Here is a 26,910-nt window from a genome sequence, read left to right on the forward strand (position 1 = left end):
GCACTCAACACTCTCAGAATAGGGAGTGTTTTAGTCTTCGTGAGCACTCAACACTCTCAGAAGAGGGAGTGTTTTAGTCTTCGTGAGCACTCAACACTCTCAGAAGAGGGAGTGTTTTAGTCTTCATGAGCACTCACAACACTCTCAGAAGAGGGAGTGTTTTAGTCTTCATGAGCACTCACAACACTCTCAGAAGAGGGAGTGTTTTAGTCTTCATGAGCAGACTCACAACACTCTCAGAAGAGGGAGTGTTTTAGTCTTCATGAGCACTCATAACACTCTCAGAAGAGGGAGTGTTTTAGTCTTCATGAGCAGACTCAACACTCTCAGAATAGGGAGTATTTTAGTCTTCATGAGCACAACACTCTCAGAAGAGGGAGTGTTTTAGTCTTCATTTATGTATGGGTCATACCTGGTTTATGTATGTGTTATACCTGGTTTATGTATGTGTTATACCTGGTTTATGTATGTGTCATACCTGGTTTATGTATATGTCATACCTGGTTTATGTATATTATACCTGGTTTATGTATGTGTCATACCTGGTTTATGTGTGTGTGTGTCATACCTGGTTTATGTATGTGTCATACCTGGTTTATGTGTGTGTGTCATACCTGGTTTATGTATATTATACCTGGTTTATGTATGTGTCATACCTGGTTTATGTATGTGTCATACCTGGTTTATGTATATTATACCTGTTTTATGTATGTGTTATACCTGTTTTATGTATGTGTCATACCTGGTTTATGTGTGTGTGTCATACCTGGTTTATGTGTGTGTGTCATACCTGGTTTATGTGTGTGTGTCATACCTGGTTTATGTATATTATACCTGGTTTATGTGTGTGTCATACCTGGTTTATGTGTGTGTCATACCTGGTTTATGTATGTGTCATACCTGGTTTATGTATATTATACCTGGTTTATGTATGTGTTATACCTGGTTTATGTATGTGTTATACCTGGTTTATGTGTGTGTGTCATACCTGGTTTATGTGTGTGTGTCATACCTGGTTTGTGTGTGTGTGTCATACCTGGTTTATGTGTGTGTGTCATACCTGGTTTATGTATATTATACCTGGTTTATGTGTGTGTGTCATACCTGGTTTATGTATATTATACCTGGTTTATGTGTGTGTCATACCTGGTTTATGTGTGTGTCATACCTGGTTTATGTATGTGTCATACCTGGTTTATGTATGTGTCATACCTGGTTTATGTATATTATACCTGGTTTATGTATATTATACCTGGTTTATGTATGTGTCATACCTGGTTTATGTATATTATACCTGGTTTATGTATATTATACCTGGTTTATGTATGTGTCATACCTGGTTTATGTATATTATACCTGGTTTATGTATATTATACCTGGTTTATGTGTGTGTCATACCTGGTTTATGTGTGTGTCATACCTGGTTTATGTATGTCATACCTGGTTTATGTATGTGTTATACCTGGTTTATGTATGTGTTATACCTGGTTTATGTATATTATACCTGGTTTATGTATGTGTCATACCTGGTTTATGTGTGTGTGTGTCATACCTGGTTTATGTATGTGTCATACCTGGTTTATGTGTGTGTGTCATACCTGGTTTATGTATATTATACCTGGTTTATGTATGTGTCATACCTGGTTTATGTATGTGTCATACCTGGTTTATGTATATTATACCTGTTTTATGTATGTGTCATACCTGTTTTATGTATGTGTCATACCTGGTTTATGTGTGTGTGTCATACCTGGTTTATGTGTGTGTGTCATACCTGGTTTATGTGTGTGTGTCATACCTGGTTTATGTGTGTGTGTCATACCTGGTTTATGTATATTATACCTGGTTTATGTGTGTGTCATACCTGGTTTATGTGTGTGTCATACCTGGTTTATGTATGTCATACCTGGTTTATGTATGTGTCATACCTGGTTTATGTATATTATACCTGGTTTATGTATGTGTTATACCTGGTTTATGTATGTGTTATACCTGGTTTATGTGTGTGTGTCATACCTGGTTTATGTGTGTGTGTCATACCTGGTTTATGTGTGTGTGTCATACCTGGTTTATGTATATTATACCTGGTTTGTGTGTGTGTGTCATACCTGGTTTATGTATATTATACCTGGTTTATGTGTGTGTCATACCTGGTTTATGTATGTGTCATACCTGGTTTATGTATGTGTCATACCTGGTTTATGTATGTGTCATACCTGGTTTATGTATATTATACCTGGTTTATGTATATTATACCTGGTTTATGTATGTGTCATACCTGGTTTATGTATATTATACCTGGTTTATGTATATTATACCTGGTTTATGTATATTATACCTGGTTTATGTATGTGTCATACCTGGTTTATGTATGTGTCATACCTGGTTTATGTATGTGTTATACCTGTTTTATGTATGTGTCATACCTGGTTTATGTGTGTGTGTCATACCTGGTTTATGTATATTATACCTGGTTTATGTGTGTGTCATACCTGGTTTATGTGTGTGTCATACCTGGTTTATGTGTGTGTCATACCTGGTTTATGTATATTATACCTGGTTTATGTATGTGTTATACCTGGTTTATGTGTGTGTGTCATACCTGGTTTATGTGTGTGTGTCATACCTGGTTTATGTGTGTGTGTCATACCTGGTTTATGTGTGTGTGTCATACCTGGTTTATGTGTGTGTGTCATACCTGGTTTATGTGTGTGTGTCATACCTGGTTTATGTGTGTGTGTCATACCTGGTTTATGTATATTATACCTGGTTTATGTGTGTGTGTCATACCTGGTTTATGTATATTATACCTGGTTTATGTGTGTGTGTCATACCTGGTTTATGTGTGTGTCATACCTGGTTTATGTGTGTGTCATACCTGGTTTATGTGTGTGTCATACCTGGTTTATGTATGTGTCATACCTGGTTTATGTATGTGTCATACCTGGTTTATGTGTGTGTCATACCTGGTTTATGTATATTATACCTGGTTTATGTATGTGTCATACCTGGTTTATGTATGTGTCATACCTGGTTTATATATGTGTCATACCTGGTTTATATATGTGTCATACCTGGTTTATATATGTGTCATACCTGGTTTATGTGTGTGTCATACCTGGTTTATGTATATTATACCTGGTTTATGTATATTATACCTGGTTTATGTATGTGTCATACCTGGTTTATGTATGTGTCATACCTGGTTTCTGGCTCATATCTGCTGGCAGGTGTGGTGGGCTAGGGCTAAAGTGTTCGTTGCCGTATGGAAGAAGCGATGTTAGCGCGTGTACTCCATGAGGCTGCTGCACCACCGACACTTTGTTAGCCTGCAAAATCCACACACACACACAAAATACAGGAGTCAGTTAAGCAGCGTGGCTTGCGGCAAACATGAGCGATGTATACATTTGCACCAATATCTTCTTGCTGAGGGACGTGATGGGAGGAGGGCCCATTTTGATCAATAGTTCTTTGATGATCAAGAAAGGCTGTGAGGGAGCTTGTTGGCTTTCATGTTTCTGTTTACAAATGGTTTGCAATATCTCAGGTGAGTCCCCGTTGCTGCTAATGCTTACAACAGGCTGTGTGACACACAATATGATAAGTCAGGTTGAAATACTGGAGCAAGTAATAGTTTTTGGATGGTTTTATAATTTTTTAAATTTTTAACTATGTGCATGAGAGACAGTGAATCTAGGACGCATACACTCCAAGCTTATTTAGCCAGGAATCCGCAGACATGCTGTTTTTATGCCTGTTTACATATTCATGAAAATGTACTTCCTTCTCTTCCTTCAGCAGCAAAGTATGGAAAAAGAGCAGCTTTCAACCCCTGCTGTTTTACAAAGTGAATCCCCTGTCTTTCTTTGCTGGTCTTTTCATTTACTGAGAAGCTTCAGATATCTTTCTCCCATCCGTTCGTACGTGATCATGTTATCCAAAAGCCTGCTTTGGGACTCCAAATGCATGTACTGAAGACTAAACTACTCAGTTTATGTGCTGAAGAGAAGATGAAGTACTCAGTTTCTCAACTTTTCTGGCTCTTCTTTTTATGCAGTTCCTGTTACAAGTTATTTTTTTCTTTTATGGCATGTTAAAGTGTTCTGGGAAATTTGCATATGGTAGATATGCATAGCAACTGAAGTTGAAAATATTATTTTATTGTTAGAGTAATATGTGATGTCCCTTTTGAAATATATTGGTGAGTGGCACAGTGTTTATGAAGAACAAAGACCCTACAAGGGCCTTTTCAAACGAGGTTGGTGAGCTACTTCCTTGAGTCATAATGGCTGCATAATTTTATACTGATGTTTCTTGACGTCTTTCCTTTCCTTAAAACAATTAGCAGCTCTTGAAGTGGTTTTCCATGTTCAGTTCTCTCTTACACAGCCTTCCTAAGATTAAATGTGCATATTTCTTTAACATATAATTACCAGCATGCCAAACCCCCCCCCCCCCCCCAACCACACACACACACACACACACACACACACACACACACACACACACACACACACACACACACACACACACACACATACACATACACACACCTTAAGATAATTATATTTCAGTAGTTGTGAGATACAAAGCAGCATGCACACAGTACACACAACAGGATGATCTTTTGGTCACTATGACATCAAAGCAAAATTCCAATTAGATATCAGAGCATAGTACAATTCACTGAATGCAATCTAATTGTGTAATCGAGGGAAATATATTTGCATAAGCTTGTTTCCTTTTATCCTGCGTTTGTTTGAACAAGAATCCGGCTTTTAAAAAAAGACGTTGTTTGACGGATCACTAGGAAATTAATGATGGCTCCGTTGTACTGACCACTGAGGAACATCCTGACCCAGCGGCCCTTCAAATCACTTACAATACAGATGAAACACTCAGCAGTGTAATGTATTCATTGGTTTAACAAATATAAGTAGCTGTTTTGATGCGGAAATGAGGTGCGTTTGGGAACAGAGAGATGCTCTCAGTGTCACATCTTTAATCTTCTATTTGAGCTCTGAGTGTCACATCTTTAATCTTCTATTTGAGCACTGATATGTTTTACACACAAGTTGTTTGCACACCATCACTTCAATGAAAATCAATCACTTTGAATACGTTTTTTGGAGATATTAAATTCACAAAATTTTGCTAAATAAATTGATCTCTTCTAATGTCCTCTGAATGTGCATGCTTCCTATCTAATTCGAATATAAACAAGTTTATACAATGTGGAAATATAGTGCAATTTAATAAAATATTTTTTTAACCCGTGTCCTAACAAACTAAGGTATGTAAAATAATCAATAAGTTTATATTGTTTATGTGAAATGAATGAATGAATGCATGTATTATTATTATTGTCTCACATGAAGATCACCATAGTTTGCATGCAGACACTGTAAAGTCCAAACACAAGGCCCAGATGCTTTCTGAGACTTTCACCACATAGCTTGGCTTTCAAGCTATGTGGTGTATGAGTGTATCAGTCTGTGGGAGAATAAACTTAGTCATCATCTTTTAAAGCTGCCCACACTTGTTCAATCAACAAGGTAACGCTGAGGACAAGGGACCGTGGAAAGTGTGTGCAGAAAAAGGGGCAGAAGACAGTAGTGAATGTAATACATTTAGGGAAAGAGCCATTATGGAGTGCAAATGGAGAATGTGGCACACAAGGGCAATTTACCAGTCTTTCTGTTTTTCTTTTGCATAAGCTTCACATTACCAGGATTTCATAAATTGGCACAATATTTTCGTGTGAGCAGCACATTTGTTTGTTCGTATGATTACTGTAACTGAGAAAAAAAGTCTGTTTCCTGTATGAGTGAAAGTGAGATTAACAAAAATTCCACAGTGGTCTTAAAACCTCTGTATCTATTCCTGTTGTCTTGAGGGTAAATGTATGTGGGTTTATTAGAATTGAGGTCAATTTAATCTCAATTCCTTTTTAAATTTACAAACTGAATTGAAAATTGCAGTGGTACACTGAAGTTCCCAAACCAAAAAGTATTTCTTGGATATCCAAATCCATTGCTAAATTTATTGGGAAAAAATTCCAGGGATTCAGACGGATTAGAGATTCTAATTATTCAGACAATAGTTCAGTCTAATTCAATATGCCTGTGTGATAAAGCAGCATGCCTTTCACGTTTTTCTCCTCTGAAACATTATGAGTGACAGCAAGTTCATGCTGGTACTGTGCCACAATCTGGAAATGATTCAGCATCTCCAAGATGGAGAATATGAGCGCCATTTAGTTGGAGGTTTGGAGCACATCAAAGGCACTGCAGACATAACATTGCAAGCATGTTTAAACACACTAAAACCAACATTCCCCTTTGCACCCACACCTGACCTGACTCTCCTTCCCCACCCTCAAGTGTCCTGAGGAGGGACCATCACTGAGTGACACCCTGTGAAAACTGATATACACATCAAAGATGATCCAAGAAGACTCATTGTACCGGATATCTTGTGTCTATGAGTTTGAACAAAAACAAGAAAAAGAGGTTAAATGATCTCTCTGACATGTTTCCATTATTGCATGATTGCAGTTCATGGGTTAAATTTATGGTTGTTTTATGTGGAGTGATTGTAGGGATGTAGGAGGTAGGACTTGAGCTTTCTGGGTGGCTTCTGTCATGCACAAAGGAATTGTGTGTGTGTGTGTGTGTGTGTGTGTGTGTGTGTGTGTGTGTATATAAAATCTCAGGATAGTTAGGATAGATATAGATATTTTAATTCGATCATAAATCATACTCTATGAGGTCATAATGTATTAAAATGGAATATCTTCTAAATAAGTACAAATAGATCTTATGAAGGGATGTGGCATGACTGTTTCGAATGTTTTTTTTTGTGCGGTTATACAAAATCTCACAATGGGCAAATTCAAAACAAATGTTTCAGCAGATAATGCGTCAGCAACAATAAGACTGAAATTACTGTTGAAAACTCAAATGAATTAAAAATGAAATAAGTTAAAGAACAAAAGCTAGTAATATGCAATGTTTTATGCTCCCATTAAATGGTTCACTGTGCAATTTCAGATATGATTAATGCCTTTATTTACACTATGCAAAGAAACTAAATGATAAGTTTTTGGGAAACAAACTAGACCACAAATGTCATAAATCAAACAGCAAAACACACTTTCCTCTCTTCATGGTTATTAACACAATACATATGTCCTATTAAGGTATGATGTGTGTGTTTTCAGAGTAAAATAAGCAGAGTTTAATTAACTTTTACAATGTTTGTTTCAGTCTGGAATGATGCATGGTGGAAGGCGCAGTTCATTTAAAACTGACGTTTTACTCTGAAGAAGCAGCATGACGAGGTCATATTCAACCATAAAATTATACCATCATCGTTTGTTGATTATTGTAATTTCATTTATACTGCCGCTACATAATACTACTGTACCTAATGTACTGACCATTTAGAGGTGGTCACCACTCTAAAAAACATAAAATAAAAGTAAGTTTTAGAAATGTATTTCAATCGATAACTTATACCAAATAAAACTCCAGAAACGAAACAAAGGGGAAAATAGCCAGAACATACTTCTCATTAGTCAACGTCAAGCAGACTCGAAAATAAACTATTTCAAACATGCTGAGAAGGCTTTTAGAGTCATAATGAAACCTGTACTTAAGTCTGTTTGAATTTGCCGGGTATTTTTTAAACCAGTCTTTGTGCCAAAGGGAAATACCTTAATGTATCAGAAAAAAAAACCCTTCTACATTCAATATTACTTGGAAACAAAGGTCTGCCTGCATACAGCATATTAGCACACAGATTGCAAATGTGTTGATTGAAATGGACTATGTAGATTAAATGATTTCTCAGTGTCCACTTAATTTTTCTAAAGGTATGAGGTGAAAATGTCGGCGACTTTGTACTGTCAAATCATGAGAAGGAAACTGCACAACAAGGTGATGTTTGATGATGTGTGATCATTTCCATGGAGGAGAAATGTGAGGCACGTGAGGCCATTTGGTGTTTGGGAGTTTATCTGGTACACCATGGCAGAGCTGTTCCACTGCCAGCAGCTGTGATGATGATAATTGTGGAATTGTGCAAGCGTGGCACCCAGAGATGAAAGAGAGCATCCTCTCTGACTGTCAGGGTGAGCCAGGTTGGAGGCTGTTGGTGGTAATGTTTCTGCAAGGAGTTTATAAGTGCATCCTCGTGTATGTGTGTGTGTGTGTGTGTGTGTGTGAGTTCAGACTTGGTGGAGGGAGAGTCCCTTCTTACCAGAGTGTCATTGCAAGCCACTTAAAGGTCTCTTTATTAAATGGCTGGTACATCAAAGACCCTGGTGAGAAGATGGACAGTTCTCTAAGGGGATGTGTGACCACGCAAATAACACACACACACACACACACACACACACACACACACACACACACACACACACACACACACACACACACACACACTAAGCAAAGCCTTGCGAATAAAATCATTATCAAAGGTGGACATTCCAGGTTCAGAAAGTTACAAGTCCTCACCAAGATTTTGCTCAGGCTTCCTGGATTGTGTTGATTGCACTAATGTTACCTGGCTTGCACCATTTAGAAAATCCAGCAAGCTTGAGTAAAATCCTGGGAAGGAGTTTCACTTTCTGAGCCTGGAATGTCCACCTCTGATCAGTATGTTGAATCTGTTCTGGAAAGTCAAGGGGCGAAGTCTGAAAAACATAGTTTTCTCTAAATTATGTTTGTATAATTGTAAATAATATTGTTTAATGTTTGACAGTGACTTTATCAAAATCCAAGTTTTCATTTATCCAATCAGATCATTTGAGATTAAAACTTAGATTTGTAAGTAGACATAGATCTCAGTGATTCATGCTCATCACTTGCAGTGATGATTGGCTCAAATGCTGTAGTTCATCAAACCATTGTTAAAATCTAACAAAGATCAACAACATTCAAACTAGGATTGGGTGGTTTAGCTGTAAATGCCATAGTATCAATTTGTTTTACAATGAAATAGTATGTTTGTTTTTCTACATAAATCAGACATAACTGAAGCACTAGCATTTTTCTATGTTTCTTGATATTGGAGTATTGTACAGAATATCTACACAAATAAATCTAACATATGGATGTCTAAAATCTCCGTCATGCTAATTATTTAATTATTTTTACATAGCTCAACCTTACAAAATGTGGTCAATACTGTTCCACATTATATAAGTGCACACACTCCTTTGAAATTGTTGCTGTCACTTTGTAGGCAAGCCACAAAATGTAAAATGCCCTAATTAGAAGCCTGATATAATTGGCAAATGTAATTAAAGAAATTACATTTGGATTAGATTTGAATAAAAACATATCTTACACTATTAAAAAAAAACTGGTTGCTGTAAGCAACCAAATGTGTTTTATATTGCTATGGCGTAATTCAAGTCAACCCATTTCAGTGAGGAACTGCAGCCAGACTGAAAACAAAACGGAGACACAAACACAAAAAAACAAAACAAAAGCCCTGGCATTAGTAATGAGATCAATACGGGTTTTTCTGTCTAGACAAATGAAGGAATTGGATTTAAACAATGTAGCTTGATCAATTTATCAAATTTGACAAATAAAGGAGCAAGTGAAGGAGTTTACTCTAAACAGTGACAGAGTTCATAGATGAGGGGGCATACAAAATCTTATATAGTTAATCAGATGAAATATGACCTATAACAAAAACTACCTGTCAAACAACTAAAAACTACTGTCCCATTATCTTCATTTATATTGTGATCATCTGCAGTTAGACAAGCTTTAAATAAAAACACGGCAGAATTTAATGCATGCATGGAAAGGGAAATACAGCTCTTTCATGTCCTAATTTATTCCCTCTGATTAATTCACCCTGCCCCTCTGGATCAAGTGATTATGGGGGAGTTTCCCCCCCCCCCACACATACACACATACAGACACACCCCTGTGTGTAGGTTTGCAGCCCACCTGCTGGGCCCTTGCAACATCAGGATGAAGTCATGATGTTCCCATGGTTACTGCACTGCACAGCTGGCAAGCTATGGGGCCTGTTCTGAAATCTGTGCCAAATTACATTTCTGGTTTATGCCAAAGATAAACTGCACACACTCTGCTGGTCCCAGGTCAGCTCAGAAACCCACAAAATGGCTATGTGGAATACAGAAAAAGGTAAACTCAGAGAACATTGTACATCTAAGTCATCAGGCAACTAGATTATACATTACAGCAGATTGTTGGCAGATACTATAGTAGTCTATATTAACCTGGAGTATTTTATGTGAGAAATCTGACATCTGTTTTGAAAAACTACAAAAAACAGTAGTTGCATGTTTGCAGTATGAGGATACAGTGTTTACTGCATGACACTTAATGTATTCTCTGAAGGGGTAGAGACCCCAGAAGTGAAAACAGAGATATCACTGTGGCTGTTCTGATGGAGAAAAAAAAATGGGGGATTGCCCCTTGAGGCACAGTCGTTTGTTTTTGGACAAGCGTGACATCATCGAGCAGCTCCCCAGAGGCAGAGACCTCATGGAAGATTTTAATCCACTTATGATTCCAATTTAACTTGGTCAGCTCAAATATCACTGTGCTACAGTCTCAGATGTGGCTGCAGATTTCACTGGAATTAACCCAGAGAAAAGACTCACAGTGTGTTTGCCTCACAGATCCTCAGTTAAAGAGGGTTGAATGGTTTGTGTATTTCTTATCCATATTTACCATGACTGAGAAACATCTTGGTCTCATTGATGGTATCATATAACAAAAACTGATATCACTCCATATGAAGAACATGGTTTACCAGTTTTAGGATACTGTAAAATGACACTACTGAATCATTACGTAAAATATTAAAATTTGCACAGTGGTAAACAATTTGTGATAACTTAGAGAAGTATTTCTTGGGTTATAACACACAACTGCATTGCTAAGATTGTTCTAGTGATGTCTAGAAGACGACCTACAATAGATGTAATGTTTCAATGACAACTTTGAAACCAGTGGTGGTAGATTCTGAAGGAGGATATGAAGTTATCAGCTTTTATCAGTGACTCACTTCTTAGCATGGAGTTTATATATGTTCGCAGACCAATAATGACGTATTCATGAGGTAAAAATATGTGCACTTCACACATTGTACTGTGCAAGGTTGGTGCAAACAGATGTGAGTTTGTATCCATTAGGCACAATAAGATGACTGGTGCCTGCTGGCATCAAGACCCTCCCAAGACCCAACACATAAAGGCTGTAGGCCTGCCAGAAGCGTGGGGCCAACAAAGTCCACTGTTCAGGGTGAGACACGAAACATCCATGAACACATCCAAAGACACAAAACATCCAAGCAATGGCTCCAAAGGTAAGCTGAATAGGGAGAGCCTCAGGCAGACGGCAGATATGGTCACCATAGAAGCAGAGGAGGTGCCAGAGCAAGATAAGCCACTTCCAGAGAGAGCAGAGGTGGCAGAGGTGACATAAGAATCATACCAACATCTGGGAAACACACCCCTGATGCACTAATCATGACAGCACAATATCAAGCACTGAGTACTAGTATCATAGCAGGGATGCATCACAGCAGAGGAAACAATAGATGAGGAGGAGCCTTGGAGACAATCCACCACCTAGGAGCAAAATTCCAGATTTGTGCAGAGAGACATACAACGACAGATACAACCAGGTGGAAGGGGATACACTGGCGTATGAGCCGGACATCCTCAAGTTCAGATAGGAGGGACTACAGGGACTGATGGAGAATAACAACGGTAAGACCCTGTAGAACTTCCACATACGTACAGATAAACAAGTGGTGAACCCACCTTACATTGTGATAGTAGACAATATGTACAAAACAGCAGTGGTAATAGACGTGAAACTCCCAAGTCATGAATAGGAATATTAGAAGTTGGAAATAAGAGTGAATGTGGAAGGTCAACACCAAGGAGGTTCCTTTGGCGAGAAGAAATGTGGGGCTGTGACCTCTGCCCTGGAGGAGTGGCTCCAACACATCCCAGGACTGACAACACACCAATGCAAAAACAAAAACAATGTGCTGCACTCTCAAACTCCCAGGCCTCTGTTATAAGGAAAAACACATGACCGTTTCATATAGGCCTGTGTTGAAAAAATCGATTTTCCGATTCAGGATCGATTCGCATATGATGATCTGATTATCGATTCGTATGTCCAAAGATCAATTTTTTAGTAATCTTTTACCCACGCCTCGTCACTGAATTCACGCAGGCGTGCTCGGTCTAACTAAATGTAAAACAACATGGCGTCGGACAGTGCCGGTAACGACGATAGTCAAATCGGAAATCTAAAAGCAGAAGGACAGTTTATCCAGTGTCAGTGACTATTTACAGTTAGTCCATGTCACTGACAGTTTACCCAGTGTTTTTACAGTTTAAAAAAGTTAAAAATGTTCTTGTAACGTTGGGCGCAAGGCGATGGACGAGACAGAATCCTTTGCACTTACCAAATCGTTACATTTATTACATTTACCGAAGCGCAGACAGCGCACATAAAACACGTTTACATAGAACATGTGTGACTCAAACAACGACGAGCACAGGACACCGCGCGAACACACAAACCCCACGCAACGAGACGAGCCACAGGTGAGACGGATTATCACAAGACGCACCCGCACCCACGGAGATACGCAGACGAGTAGACGCAGACAACGTTAACACACGCCCAACAGTGAGGGGTCGGGGACCGTAACATGACAGTTCTGTTCTTATATTCGCACTTTAAAGAAAAATACACGTTTACATTTTATACTTTCAGTTTATTAAGTGTGAGCACTTTTAAAATAAAAATGCATTTGGTAGCAACAGCTTTTGGGTGAATTCTTAATTATTTCAATCATAATAATAATGCACTGGTTAGTGTCCCAGTAGGAGTCCACTGTTGCAGACATAGACACCTCAAAGATGTCCTCTGTTTATTGTCCTGGATTACCTTTCTTGAAGGTAGATTTATGATGACCCTTTTCACCAGTCTTCCAGCCATCAGTAACTACCAACTACCAGTAACTATTTGCTGATTAATATCGATATAATACTAGTTTTAACATGTTGCTTCTGTACATAGTCAGGAAACAGCTCAAATACATTTTTAATAACACTAAACCCCGAATTGGATTGAATCGGATCGAATCGATTAAATCGGATTAAATCGAAATAAATCGATTCTTAATCTTCAGAATCGGAATCGGATCGATTCTTGGAATTTGAATCGATACCCAGCCCTAGTTTCATATATACTCACCGGCCAACTGATCATTAACGCAAATGTCAAATCAGCCAATCACATGGCAGCAACTCAATGCATTTAGGCATGTAAACATGGCCAAAATGATCTGCTGCAGTTCAAACTGAGCATCAGAATGGGGAAGAAAGGTGATTTAAGTGACTTTGAAAGTTGGTGCCAGATGGGCTGGTCTGAGTATTTCACAAACTGCTGATCTGCTGGGATTTTCATGCATAACCATTTCTAGGGTTTACAGAGAATGGTCCGAAAAAGAAAAAATATCCAGCGAGCTGCAGTTCTGTGGGAACAAATGCCTCATTGATGCCAGAGGTCAGAGGAGAATGGTCAGACTGGTTCAAGCTGATAGAACGACAACAGTACCTCAAATAACCAGTTGTTACAACCGAGGCATGCTGAAGAGCATCTCTGAACACACAACATGTCGAACCTTGAGGTGGATGGGCTACAGCAGCAGAAGACCACTCTGGATGCCACTTCTGTCAGCTAAGAATAGGAAACTGAACCACAGGCTCACCAAAATTGGAAAACTGAAGATTGGGAAAATGTTCTGGTCTGACGAGTCTCAATTTCAGCTGCGACAATTGGATGGTAGGGTCAGAATCTGGAATTAACAACATAAAATCATGGATCCATCCTGCCTTGTATCAATGGCTGGTGGTGGTGGTGCAATGGTGTGGGGAATATTTTCCTGGCACACTTTGAGCCCATTAGTACCAATTGAGCATCGTGTCAACACCACAGCAATACAGAGTATTGTTGCTGACCATGTACATCCCTTTATGACCACAGTGTACCCATCTTCTGATGGCTTCTTCCAGCAGGATAACGCGCCATGTCATAAAGAGTGAATCATCTGAGACTTGTTTCTTGAACACAACAATGAGTTCACTGTACTCCAATGGCCTCTACAATCACCAGATCTCAATCCAATATGGAGATTCGCATCATGGGTGTGCAGCTGAAGGATTAAGGCAGTTCTGAAAACAAAAGGGGGTCCAACCTGGTACTAGCAACCTAATAAAGTGACCGGTGAGTGTATATCAGTAAAATAGTAGTAATAAGAGTGGATCAGGAAGGTATGAACATTTAAATATTGAAATCTTTCTGTTTAAAAGATGAATAATACAATTTGATAGGGAAATTATTCTTAATACTAATTATTAAGAATAATTTCAAGAAATTATGCCAATACTATCTAGTGGCACCTTTCAGGATACATCCTCATGACCGTGACATGAAGTTATGATTGTGTATTATAATTACCTGTTGAAGGCCCCCAAATATGAATGAAGTTCAGCAACTCCTATTACACACCACAAATCCCTGTTCCTATATTGAAACCAAAACTATTTTTATACATTCAATGACATTAAAAATGAATAAAACTGTCAAGACATCCGCCTACACGTGTACTACCCAGATGTAAATAATATAACATTTTCTCCGAGTCTTCCAAAGTCACAGCAACACATTTAAATTTTCCACCTGTGAGCATAGTAAAATACCTCGCCTTAATGTGCCACTATTGAAAAAAGCATTCCAAAATGGCTGCTCACCTGGAGTGAGTGTTAATGCATTTTAAGTGGTATTAGTTGATTAAAGGATCAATGCAACCTCTGAGGTGGATACAATACTTTCTGAAGATCTCGTGATGGGGAGTGCGGTGTGCCATTATAACACCTTCATCCACAAATGGGTATTGTACTTCCTTCTCCTGCTCACATCAATTAAAGCCCTTCCCATTTCGCTCACTCGCATGCTCTATTAGCTATTAGCACACTGCAGCCAGCCCGGGCTCTTTAATCTCTTGGACGTGTTTCTATTGACGGAAGTATTGATTTGATGTTCAGGCACTTCCTTTTATCTCCCAGACCTCAGAACGCAATGGAGACCCTCATCTTGTGTGGTTTCCTTGAGCCCTTTCATGTTACAGCTCAGTAAGGTTTAGTGATGTACCTTGGCAAGGTCCACGTTATATGGCTCTTAGCAACATGTAGACCAGTTTATCAAACTATGCAAGGGTGTGCAATTACACTAACTAATGTATAATTAGGATGGATTGGAATTTTTACAAAGCACTCAGATACTAGGCTATTTGATGCAGGACAATATTACAGAGGCAACATCTTGCAGAGGTACAACGTAGCAAAACAAGCTGACAGGATTGAAAAAGACACTGCGATACATTCCTGATACACGACACTTCACTCCTTCATTTTAAATTGGAGTTCTGATCAATTTCGCTTGGGGCTCGGGAGGATTTGTATTAAATATAATAATAATAATTTTTTATACATTCCATGTAATTCATTATTGCTTAGAAACATGGTGTTGTGAGTAATCAATTCCATAAGTGTAATGTTATTTTAAAAATGTAAACATTGCATTGTAAACAACACAATGTGAACAACAATACTACCTCTCTACATAAAAGTTTCACAAAGTATGAATAGTGAAATTCCAATGTTTACATGCACTTTGCTATAATTTCAATCATTTTATTGTAAACTGTTAGGTCCTAATTTTAGTGTGTTGCTTGTCCTTCTTACACAACTTTATTTCAATATAAGTAGCTAAATGCTTTCTTTTTGTCTGAGTAACCTGCCAATTGAAAGGAAATTAACAACTGAAAGGTAACATAGCACAAGTTGCCTTCTGTGATTCCTCAAAATCAGCATAGGCAGGTTCATACTGGAAAAATTCCAATAATTCCTGGTTGTGTCACTTTGTATATTGCTCATAACAATATTAGCACCATTCCTTGAAAGTTCATATTTAGTTCTGAGCTATGAGTTTGAGGTTTTCTGATATATTTATCTTGTTTTCCTTAGTTAATCTTTGCTGAATTTGTAATATGTAACACTTATGTAAATTATTTTTAATACATTATATTCATTCAGGCCTTCAGTTCTCACTTCATAATGAAAATGGCCAAAAAATCTTCTAGTATATGATGGTTAACAATATAGTTCTCTAGTGTGCAATTGCTTACAAAAAAGAATAAGGAAAAAAGCCACAAACAATTTACCTCCAATTTTGAAGTATGATTTTCATTAAGTGTATTTTCGATTTGGTTATATTCTTCTATTGTGTTTAATTTCATTTTTTGTGCAGTGGCAATACATCACTCAAATTCATGACACTTGGGCCATCATGAGGGGCTTAGGCTGATTTCCAGATATTCATAACAGCTAGGAAAGGTGTTAAACAAAGTAAATCAGCAAATTCTACATTTAATCATGTGAATATCAAAATTGTGTGCATGTTTTAATAAGCTGCAGATGTATCTTACACCACTTCCTGTTTTGTACATCTCCATTGGTGCCAGAGTAAGCTGATGATCAGTAGCCATAGAAAAGTTAACAGTTGGCACTTGAGCTGAACACCTGCATCTGTGACCACACTACAGTTAATCTAACAACTGTTTGGCTGATTGTAACTATGAATTTAGGGTAGGATTAAGCTAAAATCATGATGTTGGTTTTTGTAATGACTGAGCTAAGAATCTAGCTTGGAACTGCTCACAGGCTCTTCTGAGGATACATCTACTTGCCAGTTCTCAAGGGAAAGTGGTGATGGGAGGTTTTGCATTTGTGGTCAAGCTGTCTCTTGGAGGGTGGTATTCAGCAATTGATCATCTGTGCAAATAACACAGCGAGGCACCCCGCCATGTAATTTTCACCCTAAAATAAATGGCCTGGGTTATTTTGCTTACTCTCCCAACCTGAAAATAGTGTCCATAAGGACAGTGGACTGCTCACAAGAGCTTCAGTATAAATTATATTTGCCCCCCCACCCGTGTTCGTTATATCCCCTTCAGAACAATAGCTTTTATTTGTCCTGCGGTCTGGCGAATTGTTTGCTGATGATTTGTAATGTAAATATGTGGTTGGCTATTGGAATGCCGCTTCCCCGGAAGGGGCCCAGATGCCGCCTGCCTGGCTGCACCTCTGGAGCCCAGAACTGCCTCCTCCTCTCCCAACTTCTGGCAGGGGCACGAAGACGCTAAACCGAGACCAGCTCCCTGCTTGCCAGTGGCTCCCTCTCACACGCTTTGCCATGCATAGACATCAGATGCCATAGATAAGTTGCTGTGTTTCATCGCCAGCCAATGGCAACACAGAAAAGACGAAAGCACCGAGTCGTGACGGCCGATTCTCCCATGCAGGTTTTTCTGCTCCTGCATGGTTTTGGTCAGCTGCTGACATGCAAGTACTGTGCTCTTTCTTACAGAGCCCGGATCACACAGATGTGTCTAGTGCATGAGAGATTCTGGAATGGGGACAGACACCCTGGAGATGCTGGTCTTTGGAAAGTCAGCAACATTGTTTCTGGTGCTTTCTTTTCAACTCTACAGATACAGATTTTGAGATTAGCTATGCAAGGAGATTTTGCTTGATCCTGAGTTGATGTTTATTCTCTAGGGTTACACATGATCCCATGTCAAATGTCATCCCTAAAAAGAGATACCTTACCCACATTTTGTCAAATTATGTTCAAATGATTCGTGGTCGACTTTTTTTCCTGATGATCTTGCTATATGTGAACTAGCACATGATAGAACCACCGTTTTGTTCAGATTTTATTCCATTATAATATATTCAAATGCCCCAAGTGACTATTAACCAAAAAATGAGCTCCTGGTTGTACCTGCATCTGCACTGTACATAAACACCAATATATGTGTTTTTATTTTCAAGATATATATTTCATCTTGAGTGCTACAGAGCTTGAAAGATGAAAATGAAAAACTTACATTACACCATTGCTAGATCATGTCATATTTAAACGATTTAATGATTTTCATTTAAATTAAGTTTTAGTTCATGCTTACAAGCAGCACATTAAATCTTTAATATTAAATCTTAATATATACTGTATGTATTACAATTTCTTGCCTGTTCTCCCATTTTAAACCTTCATGGGATGAACTGTGCTTGAAAATGTGCTTTTCAGTCGATCCATTCTATATCAATTTATAGAACTGTATAGGTCTTCTTAAAAAAGCACAATTAAAGCACATAATTTTATAGTGTAAATACCATTACATATACACTGAGTGAACAGCACAGGTAAGATCACTAAAGATATTGTGGAGAGCTCAAAATGTTCCGTCCTGCTGTTGCTTTGTTACCTGAGAAACAGTCCTGCCCGCGTTCTGTTTTCCATGGTAAACCACAAGACCTGACAACTGTACTCACACAAACCCAACATTCGCACAGAGATGCACGCCCAAAGACGTTAGCCAAAACATCACCCCCTCCCCTGACACCTCCATCTTCTGACAGCCATCTTCAGAAGCATAATGACCTAATTCATTTAGCAGGTAGACAGATTAGAGTCAAGAGTTTCATGTGTGAGTCCTTAGTCTGCATTTAGAATGTTGTCTGGGGGCTAGATCAGCTGCATCTCTTTTCTAAAACACTAAAAGTAGCTTGTAAATATGTAAAGAGACCAACAATAAGATCATTTTGAGCCAACAAGTGTGCCAGCATCCACAGATATTCAAATGGGTAAAAAAAAAAACCCAAAAATGTGATCCTGTACCATATGCAGTATTTACCAAAAACCAAAATCACTCTTTTACTTCCTTTCATCAGCATTGACAAAAGTTTGTATAATTAAAATCAGTAAAGCCTGATGTGGCACAAATTAATGATTAGCAGAATCATTTTAGTGACTGAATGAGGCCTTGGTTCAAGTAAGGATGAAGTTATGGCCATTTCTCAAACTTGACACATGGGTCTGAAATCCCTGGGAGAGGAGGAGTGTGAGGCTCTGTTCTCAAGACCACAGAGAGGATGATCTCACTCTCCTTCATGCTGCTGCTGTAAATCTCACTTATATTTGTAAGCAGATGAAGTGTAGCTCCTATAAAACAACAGGGAGTCCCCGTCCCACCACAGCCCTCCGATTCCTCATATCACGTCCATTCATACAGAGATTTGCGGAACAATCGTGGAGCTCTTTAGCAAAACATGGATCTCTGTGCTGCTGTGTTTGCCATTTGGGATCTTTTTGTTTGGAAACCAGCATCTTCAATGTAACCATTGGATTACTACATTGTATGGGAACAGTGCGGATGATTTCAATAACCAATATGAACTACAGTGACACGCAACGGGGGGGGGTTGGGCAGACAGTGGTGTCATGCAGTGTTCCTTGAGAATGTGGTTGTGAAATGGTTAATGGTGCATACGAGATTGCCTCTGACTGTTTGAAGTCGTTCGAAGTGAGGTATGCCAGGTGCGCTGCGTGGTTACTGACTTCTCAGTGTTTACTGCTGACTGCCTTCCGCCACCACTTAGCCTCACACATGCTCAGTTCGCCCTCTCCCGCCTACTTATCAGATAAGATCCAGTGAGAGTGTCAGAGAGTAGAGCAAAACTTGCTGTCTTCTCCCTCAACATCTTTCCCACATACTAGCATGTGTGCAGTTACACAAATCCAGACACAGATATATACACATTCTCTTTCTCGAGTGCAAACATTGAGACAGCTCTGCCTCTAACCACATCACACCTCACCTTCACTCTACTCTAGTAGAACGACTTGGCCTTGATATCACCGAGCACAGGATGTCAGATGTATGTCAGCAGCACAGCTACCACAATGCTTATTTATGCGCCGTGCATATGCGTGCTAATCGCAGCTGAATGGTGATGACAACACATACACACAGCTCAAAGAATGCACTACAAAAGCCTGCCAGGGACACATGTATCAGTTTTGCAATGGTTTAAAGCACTCTTCATTATACCTGTAAACATAAAACAAACAAAACAAAAAAACTCTGGGGAGGGGGTTTCCCTGTGTGGCTTTCTCAACCTTCATGCACAGGTCTTTTTGATTACAACATTAATAGTTAAACATTATCAGTATGCATTTAAATGCATCCCTTGAGTTTGAGGTGAACTGGCTGCACATGTTCTTGACTTTAATGTTCATCCATCAAAACATGATGCTATTTTTGATGATTCATTCCCCTTTATGATATCTACAAAGACCTTGCTCTCAGTGCCACAAGCAGCGCTCTATTTATGGTAGTAAATGGTTTCCAGTTGGACCCAGACGATCACAGGGGTACGAAAACCACACGGAAAACCACATTCCATAACATCTGAAAAGAAACGAGCAGCTAAAGAGGAATGCCCCTCCTTCTGGATGAACAACTTAAGTGGTGGCACCATTTCATTCCTAGCCGAAATTCACTTTGGACATGGCCGAGCACACAGGTATATGTTAACACTTACTTACGAAGCACACTGCTATGAACAGAAAAGCTCAGAAGAGTATGTTCTCTTTATCTATAGGGGGTTATTGAGCTTCTGGAATATATTGTCTTTATATATAGGGGGTTATTGAGCTTCCGGAGTATGTTCTCTTCATATATAGGGGGTTATCGAGCTTCTGGAGTACGTTCTCTTCATATATAGGGGGGTTATCGAGCTTCTGGAGTATGTTCTCTTCATATATAGGGGGTTATCAAGCTTCTGGAGTATGTTTTCTTCATATATAGGGAGGTTATTGAGCTTCTGGAGTATGTTCTCTTCATACATAGGGAGGTTATTGAGCTTCTGGAGTATGTTCTCTTCATATATAGGGGGGTTATCAAGCTTCTGGAGTATGTTCTCTTCATACATAGGGAGGTTATTGAGCTTCTGGGGCTTCTTGGTTTTGCCTTGCCACATTTGCCAGCAAAGTACCATTCTCATGGTGTCCTAATCTACAGGTTACACCACAATAGAATGTACTGCTAGTATACAGTATAAAGGTAGTAAGCTTTCATCTCAGTGTTTATCACAGGCTTCTATTAAATATGCACTTTCAGTATGATCACTGCATGTTTTACTCTCCTTTAACACTATCAAAGAAACTTCTGGGTTACCATTTCATGCACCAGAAAGAATGAAACAGCACAGATTCAGATATTTACAATATAATACACATTAAAGACAAATACATGGTCCTCTGTAATTCAGGATCTCACTACCTCCTCGTCAATATTTCTAATGTTGATTGCTGAAATATAGTAAAACAGTTAAACAATTCATTTTTTAGAGTCTCTGAACGCTGAAGTGGCATGAAGCCCTTCTTCACACAACCCATCCAGCACATATTCCATGGACCAAGTGCTGGACCAAGAATCAGTAAATACCTAAATTACATCAGTACCTAACCAATGAACTTGCTTTATCAAATATTACATTTTAAGTAGACTACATGTATAATCATCTGCCTTTTGTTTTTTGATTATTTAAGATGACAGATTTGCAGTGTGGCACACAGCAAAAACTTGAGATAGAAAGAGAGAAATTGAGGTGGGGGAAAAAAAGAGTTCTGAATGGGACATATGGAGAACTTGTCCCACTTCCCGCTGCTGGGGTCAGCCAACGCCCCCCACACCCCGAATTAGTGCAAGCCCAGACCCACTGGAGCCTCCGCAGCCACACGGGGCAGGCCCACGTGGGCGTGATCACAGCAGCTTAATCCCACTCCCATCTGATATCCATCTAAGCAGCAGACCCAGCAGAGTCCCTCTGACTGCCACAGCTGGGTCCGGGAGCCTCACTCACACACATATGGTGGCGCACATGTGTACGGGCAGACGAGGAGCATGCACACTCTCTGTACGTGTTAACACAGGGGCGAGCGCTAAAGCGTAAAAGTGTCACACACTCTCTGCTTTGCTTCTGCTTACTGTTGTGTCAGCATGCTAGGCTCATGCTAGCCTAGTGTTTAGAGGTTTTTGACTAAAGACGTGTGTGATGGATTTCACATCAGCAAGACAGCACAACGGTTGATGTTACAATTAAACATGACTTTAGTAATAGCTACTTAGAATCATCAAAGCTGACCTGATGAAAGGAGCTCGACTAAGTTAGACATATGTGGCCAACACTCCACGCTTACGGGTGGCTCAGACATCATTTCATTTGGTAATATGGGAACCCTACACATGTGACAGCATGAAATGCACAGACACCAGCAAATTAAACATCTCCAGATGAAAATTATAACCAAACTCTTAACATAAGTAGTAAAAGTGTTGCAGCAAAGAATGAAGCTTAAATGCAAACAGGTCATGAAGATCAGATAAAAGGCTCAAAAAGCTTCAATTTCTACCTCATCACAGTAATTTGTGTAAGATGCTGGGGATAAACATTTCATCAAACCTAGAAAACATCTCAAGAAGGAGTGCCAGTAACTTCTCTAACCCATGGTTTGTCATTTTAAAACATGCACATCATATAGCCTGATTGTATCGTGTGTAAACATCACTGTGCCCCACTGAACACCTTCAAAATTTTTAAATAAAGATTTTCTATAGTCAGTGGTATGTCATAGTAATGTAATAACATTATATATATGGCTGGTGTGATAACAATAAGGAAGAGAAAAGAAGTCTGGATGACAATAACACCTCTAAACAGTTTCTCACCTTGTTGTCCTTCCCTTGTTATAACCACCCCTCACTTCCTTGTTGTGGGTAGCTACACTGATTCTCGCTATGGGGTTACTATACCGATTGACCAAACGGGGCAGCAGGGTTTTCGGCACACCTGGGTGAGAATGAAGCAGATGTGCTTTGGAGGTTACTCTCCCGTCACACCTCTGTGTCACAGGTCCTCCACACTCCAAAAGGCTCAAGACAATCTTAGAGGATTCATATACTGCCACTCTCAGGTATTTTGCTCTATGTTTTTCATCCAGAAGGCAAGACGCTTACGCTTTATGGATCATAAATGCGTCACTAATCAGGCCTTTGCTGACATCACCGGTTTATGGACAGGGAGTCATGGTTACCTTGAGGCTGGAGATTTTCTTTCATTTTTACAGCACTTTTAAAAATGAGCCTAGCAGCCTGAGTCACTTAGTGAAAGTCTTTTGATGAGAGAACGTAGAGTAGCAAAGAAAGGAACAGAAAGATGAAACAACAGCTAGACATCAGACTGGGGTAAAACGAAACTAAGTATGTTAGACAGAAAACCTTTCTGTACACCACTCCGTATTATATGCGCTTTATAAAGACTCTTTGGAAAGGTCAGTTCTTATCCTACTGTAAACACTGTCTGTTAATCCATGTTCCTGGGCTATGCTGAAGAAGTTCCACACTTCCACCACATAGGCATATTTGCATGACTGGGCCTGCTGACTTAGTCCCCCCCTCCCAACCCCCCAAACCTCCAATGATCGTCTTCCTGTAGTTTATTAACTGCTCCCTGAGAATTCAGCAGCTGTGCTGGGATGGCCCTCCAGCATGCCTTTGTCAACAAGAGCAATTCAGCCCCTTTTTAGGCTGGCCAGTCTTTGTCAATGAGTCACCTGGGTGCCACATCCCACCCCCATGCCTGTAGTAGCCCTTCAGCAGCCAAACAGGAGTCAGACAGCAGTGCCTTGTGGGAACATCTAAATCACAGGGGAGGTCTTCTGGAAATCAACCTCCACCGCAGAAGAGGCTCCTCACTCATCAATCAAGAGAATAATTTGTCCAGGTAATTTTTAGGACATGAGGAGCTGTAATGGCACTGTTCTTTCATGATGAAAAACACTCAAACACGGCAGAGTTCACCTAATGTCCTTTCACGATGAAAAACACTCAAACACGGCAGAGTTCACCTACTGTCCTTTCACGATGAAAAACACTCAAACACGGTAGTGTTCACCTACTGTCCTTTCACGATGAAAAACACACAAACACGGCAGAGTTCACCTACTGTCCTTTGACGATGAAAAACACTCAAACACGGCAGAGTTCACCTACTGTCCTTTCACGATGAAAAACACAAACACGGCAGAGTTCACCTACTGTCCTTTGACGATGAAAAACACTCAAACACGGTAGTGTTCACCTACTGTCCTTTCACAATGAAAAACACTCAAACACTTTCTCCAAAACACCCATTTTGCTTCTGCATTTTTCTGCTTTTTTTGGAACAAAAATAACTGCACTGATATATTCAGGTATTCAGGTATTAAAAACAGGGGAGATCCATCAGGCTCAATGATTTTTCCAAAACATTACTGCAACCGCAAATGAATGCCCTTTGAGGGTTCTTTAAAGTAATCTACTTCAAAGAGATGTGGACTAGTGGCTCTCTTATCATCATTTGTATTTAAATACATGGTATTACTTCTTTTTTGCTACAAAGAGAAATTATTCTGACCTACCTCACAGCTAGAAATTACAGATGTGAAATTGAGCCATATACAGTATTTGGGAAATTCAAATACATGGGATATTGTAAAGCAACTTTAAGTGGTCTTTAATCTAAAGTTTTAACTGACATCATAGTACTACAGTGTCTAACATGACTGAATCTCTAGCAGAAGTTATTTACTCAGTGGCTGTAAAAGAGCTTTTCTGAAGATGGGCTAATCCCTAGCCTTCCCCTTATCGCTGTCTGTCAGAGGCGCGATGCGCCAGGCCCACAGCTTCTACGGCTGGATTACAGCGCCTAAGCCAATGTTCCTCCTATTGTTTACACAGAAACCAAAGTTGGTTGAACAAGCCAGAGTCAACACAGTCTCACAATACAAGACAAGAAACCATGGGTTTGGGACAACCAATCCAAGGCTTTAGAAGTAATGAATCCCATAAACTGGTGGGAAGACAAGCAGAGCTAGGATACTTTGGAGGAAATGCATAGAAACATTGAACCCCCAGTAATACGAGTAAAATCAAGATAATCCCATTTTCTGCATAACAATGAACCGAATGTTCATTCTCTGTCAAAACAGTGAATTTACAGCTTAGTGTACAAATCAGCCCGTGTCAGAAACAATGAGACATCCTTTGAAAACCAGTGCATTGAGTCTCACTTAAGTATCCACATCGGGAGCACTGTACATCTTCAAATATCAGTGAATTATAAAATATGGACAAATAATAATAAAAACCACAAACAAATACTTTTAATCAGGATTTGGATTCTAAAAATCAAACCATTTTTCCAGACCCCCAAACTTTCCTTAAAAGAAGATTTCAATGCAAATGCAGACCGAGAGGTCTGGATAGAACAGTGGTAAACGGAGACTATAGGAGGACACACAAATGACTAGCAAGAGGTGCTGCTTAAGGACAGCTTTAGTATGACCAGAGGGGTCAGATCTACTGATCTTCACTGAGAACTAATCTCTGCAGTTTTCAATCAAGCACTACTAGCTCAAGTGCTGTCAATAACATTGCCCAGAGATGCTGAAGGGTCTCCACTTCACTTCTGAGAATCCTGTAGGTTTTCCTTTTGCTTTTTTGTGACTTCAGTTGCTTACATCAGGAAACAATCCCACCAATTTTGACCCACAAATTCCCTTCTGTGGAAGCTCATTTTACTTACTTGTGCTTAACAAAATGGCACAGATTTTAAAAGGCATGTTTAGTATACCTGTCTGGTTAATTTTGGCATTTTTGCTTTTTATTTTGAAATTATAGTCATTAATTAATGCAAAGACAAAGACATTAGAAAGAATGCAACTGGTAAATTCAGACATTAGGCCCTAAACCTAACCATCCAAGTGTTGGGTCATGAGATTATATTGGTTTTGACTGTCAGCATAATATATTAAATATGTTCCACTTTCCAAAAACGCCCCTCTATGAAAGCTTAAAATCACTAGAGAGTCATCAAACACCATTTACTGTAACAACCTTATTTCAATAAAACTGTCTTAGTGATTTCGACCACAATGTCATGCCAAAGACCACGATCAACAATGCAGTTTATAGGCATAATATCTAGTTCAACTGTTCATTAGAACCAGAAAAGGTATTAAGAAAAGCAATCAACACTTATAGTAACAAAGTGGGAAAGAGTTGGAGAGTACTTTTTCCACAGTGATCAGTAATAACACTGAAAATTTGTTTTCCTTTCAATGTCAAAACAAATGACAAATCATTGTGACCAGCCATGTTATGGTCTATAAACAATTTAATAGTATTAATTACGACACCTAAAATAGAACTATGCATTTCTGGTATAGTACGGTTTACCAAGTACAACTTCCATTTCTCATCATAGGTGTGGCTTTGGCTGGAATGTACACCAATAATAATAGTGATTCAAAGTTAATAAAAAAATTGGTTTACTGGTTACCGGGGAACAAGCACTCAAGCCTTTCCATCACTACTTTTCAGATTCAGTTTAGGGGATAGGGCACCATTTCATTTCATTCAGTACTCTCGGTTTAATATTTAGAACAATGAAAACCAAGGGCTGTTAAGTGACATATTTCAGCATAATTATCAGCAATAGTTTTATCAAAAATAGGTAGTATGGCATGAAAATGTAAACACTGACTGCAAGTCTCTGTTGGGTCTTAGCAAAATGATGTGTGAGACATTTAAAACCATACATCAACTACAAACAGGACAACAGAATGGACCGTCGGCTATAATGTGACCTGCTCAGTCCTACCAGAGTATGTGCAAGGTTTCCGATACACCCAGGAGCTACAGAACCTTGTCCGGCTTCAAAGAATACAGCCCATTTTTCTCACAAGACATTTTTGTCTCATGCAAAAAAATACCTAAACATGCATGGGCACCCAACAGCACAAATGCACAGGATTTGACATGAAAGACAGAATTAAAGATTTTGATTTATATCAATGTTTTGTAGGCATTATT

General features: G+C 39.2%; 1 protein-coding gene across 8 annotated transcripts in view; it reads right to left on the minus strand.

Annotated features, from left to right (window-relative positions):
• The window catches only part of tcf7 (transcription factor 7), a 44,599-nt gene that overhangs the window by 15,962 nt on the left and 1,727 nt on the right, over positions 1-26,910 (minus strand). For all 8 annotated transcript variants that reach the window (XM_076979405.1, XM_076979404.1, XM_076979411.1 and 5 more), the window contains exon 4: positions 3,203-3,329. In XM_076979405.1, the coding sequence (XP_076835520.1) occupies positions 3,203-3,329 (127 nt within the window). The remainder of the gene's footprint in view (positions 1-3,202; positions 3,330-26,910) is intronic.

This window comes from Brachyhypopomus gauderio, chromosome 18, assembly GCF_052324685.1.
Source record: "Brachyhypopomus gauderio isolate BG-103 chromosome 18, BGAUD_0.2, whole genome shotgun sequence".
NCBI lineage: Eukaryota > Metazoa > Chordata > Actinopteri > Gymnotiformes > Hypopomidae > Brachyhypopomus > Brachyhypopomus gauderio.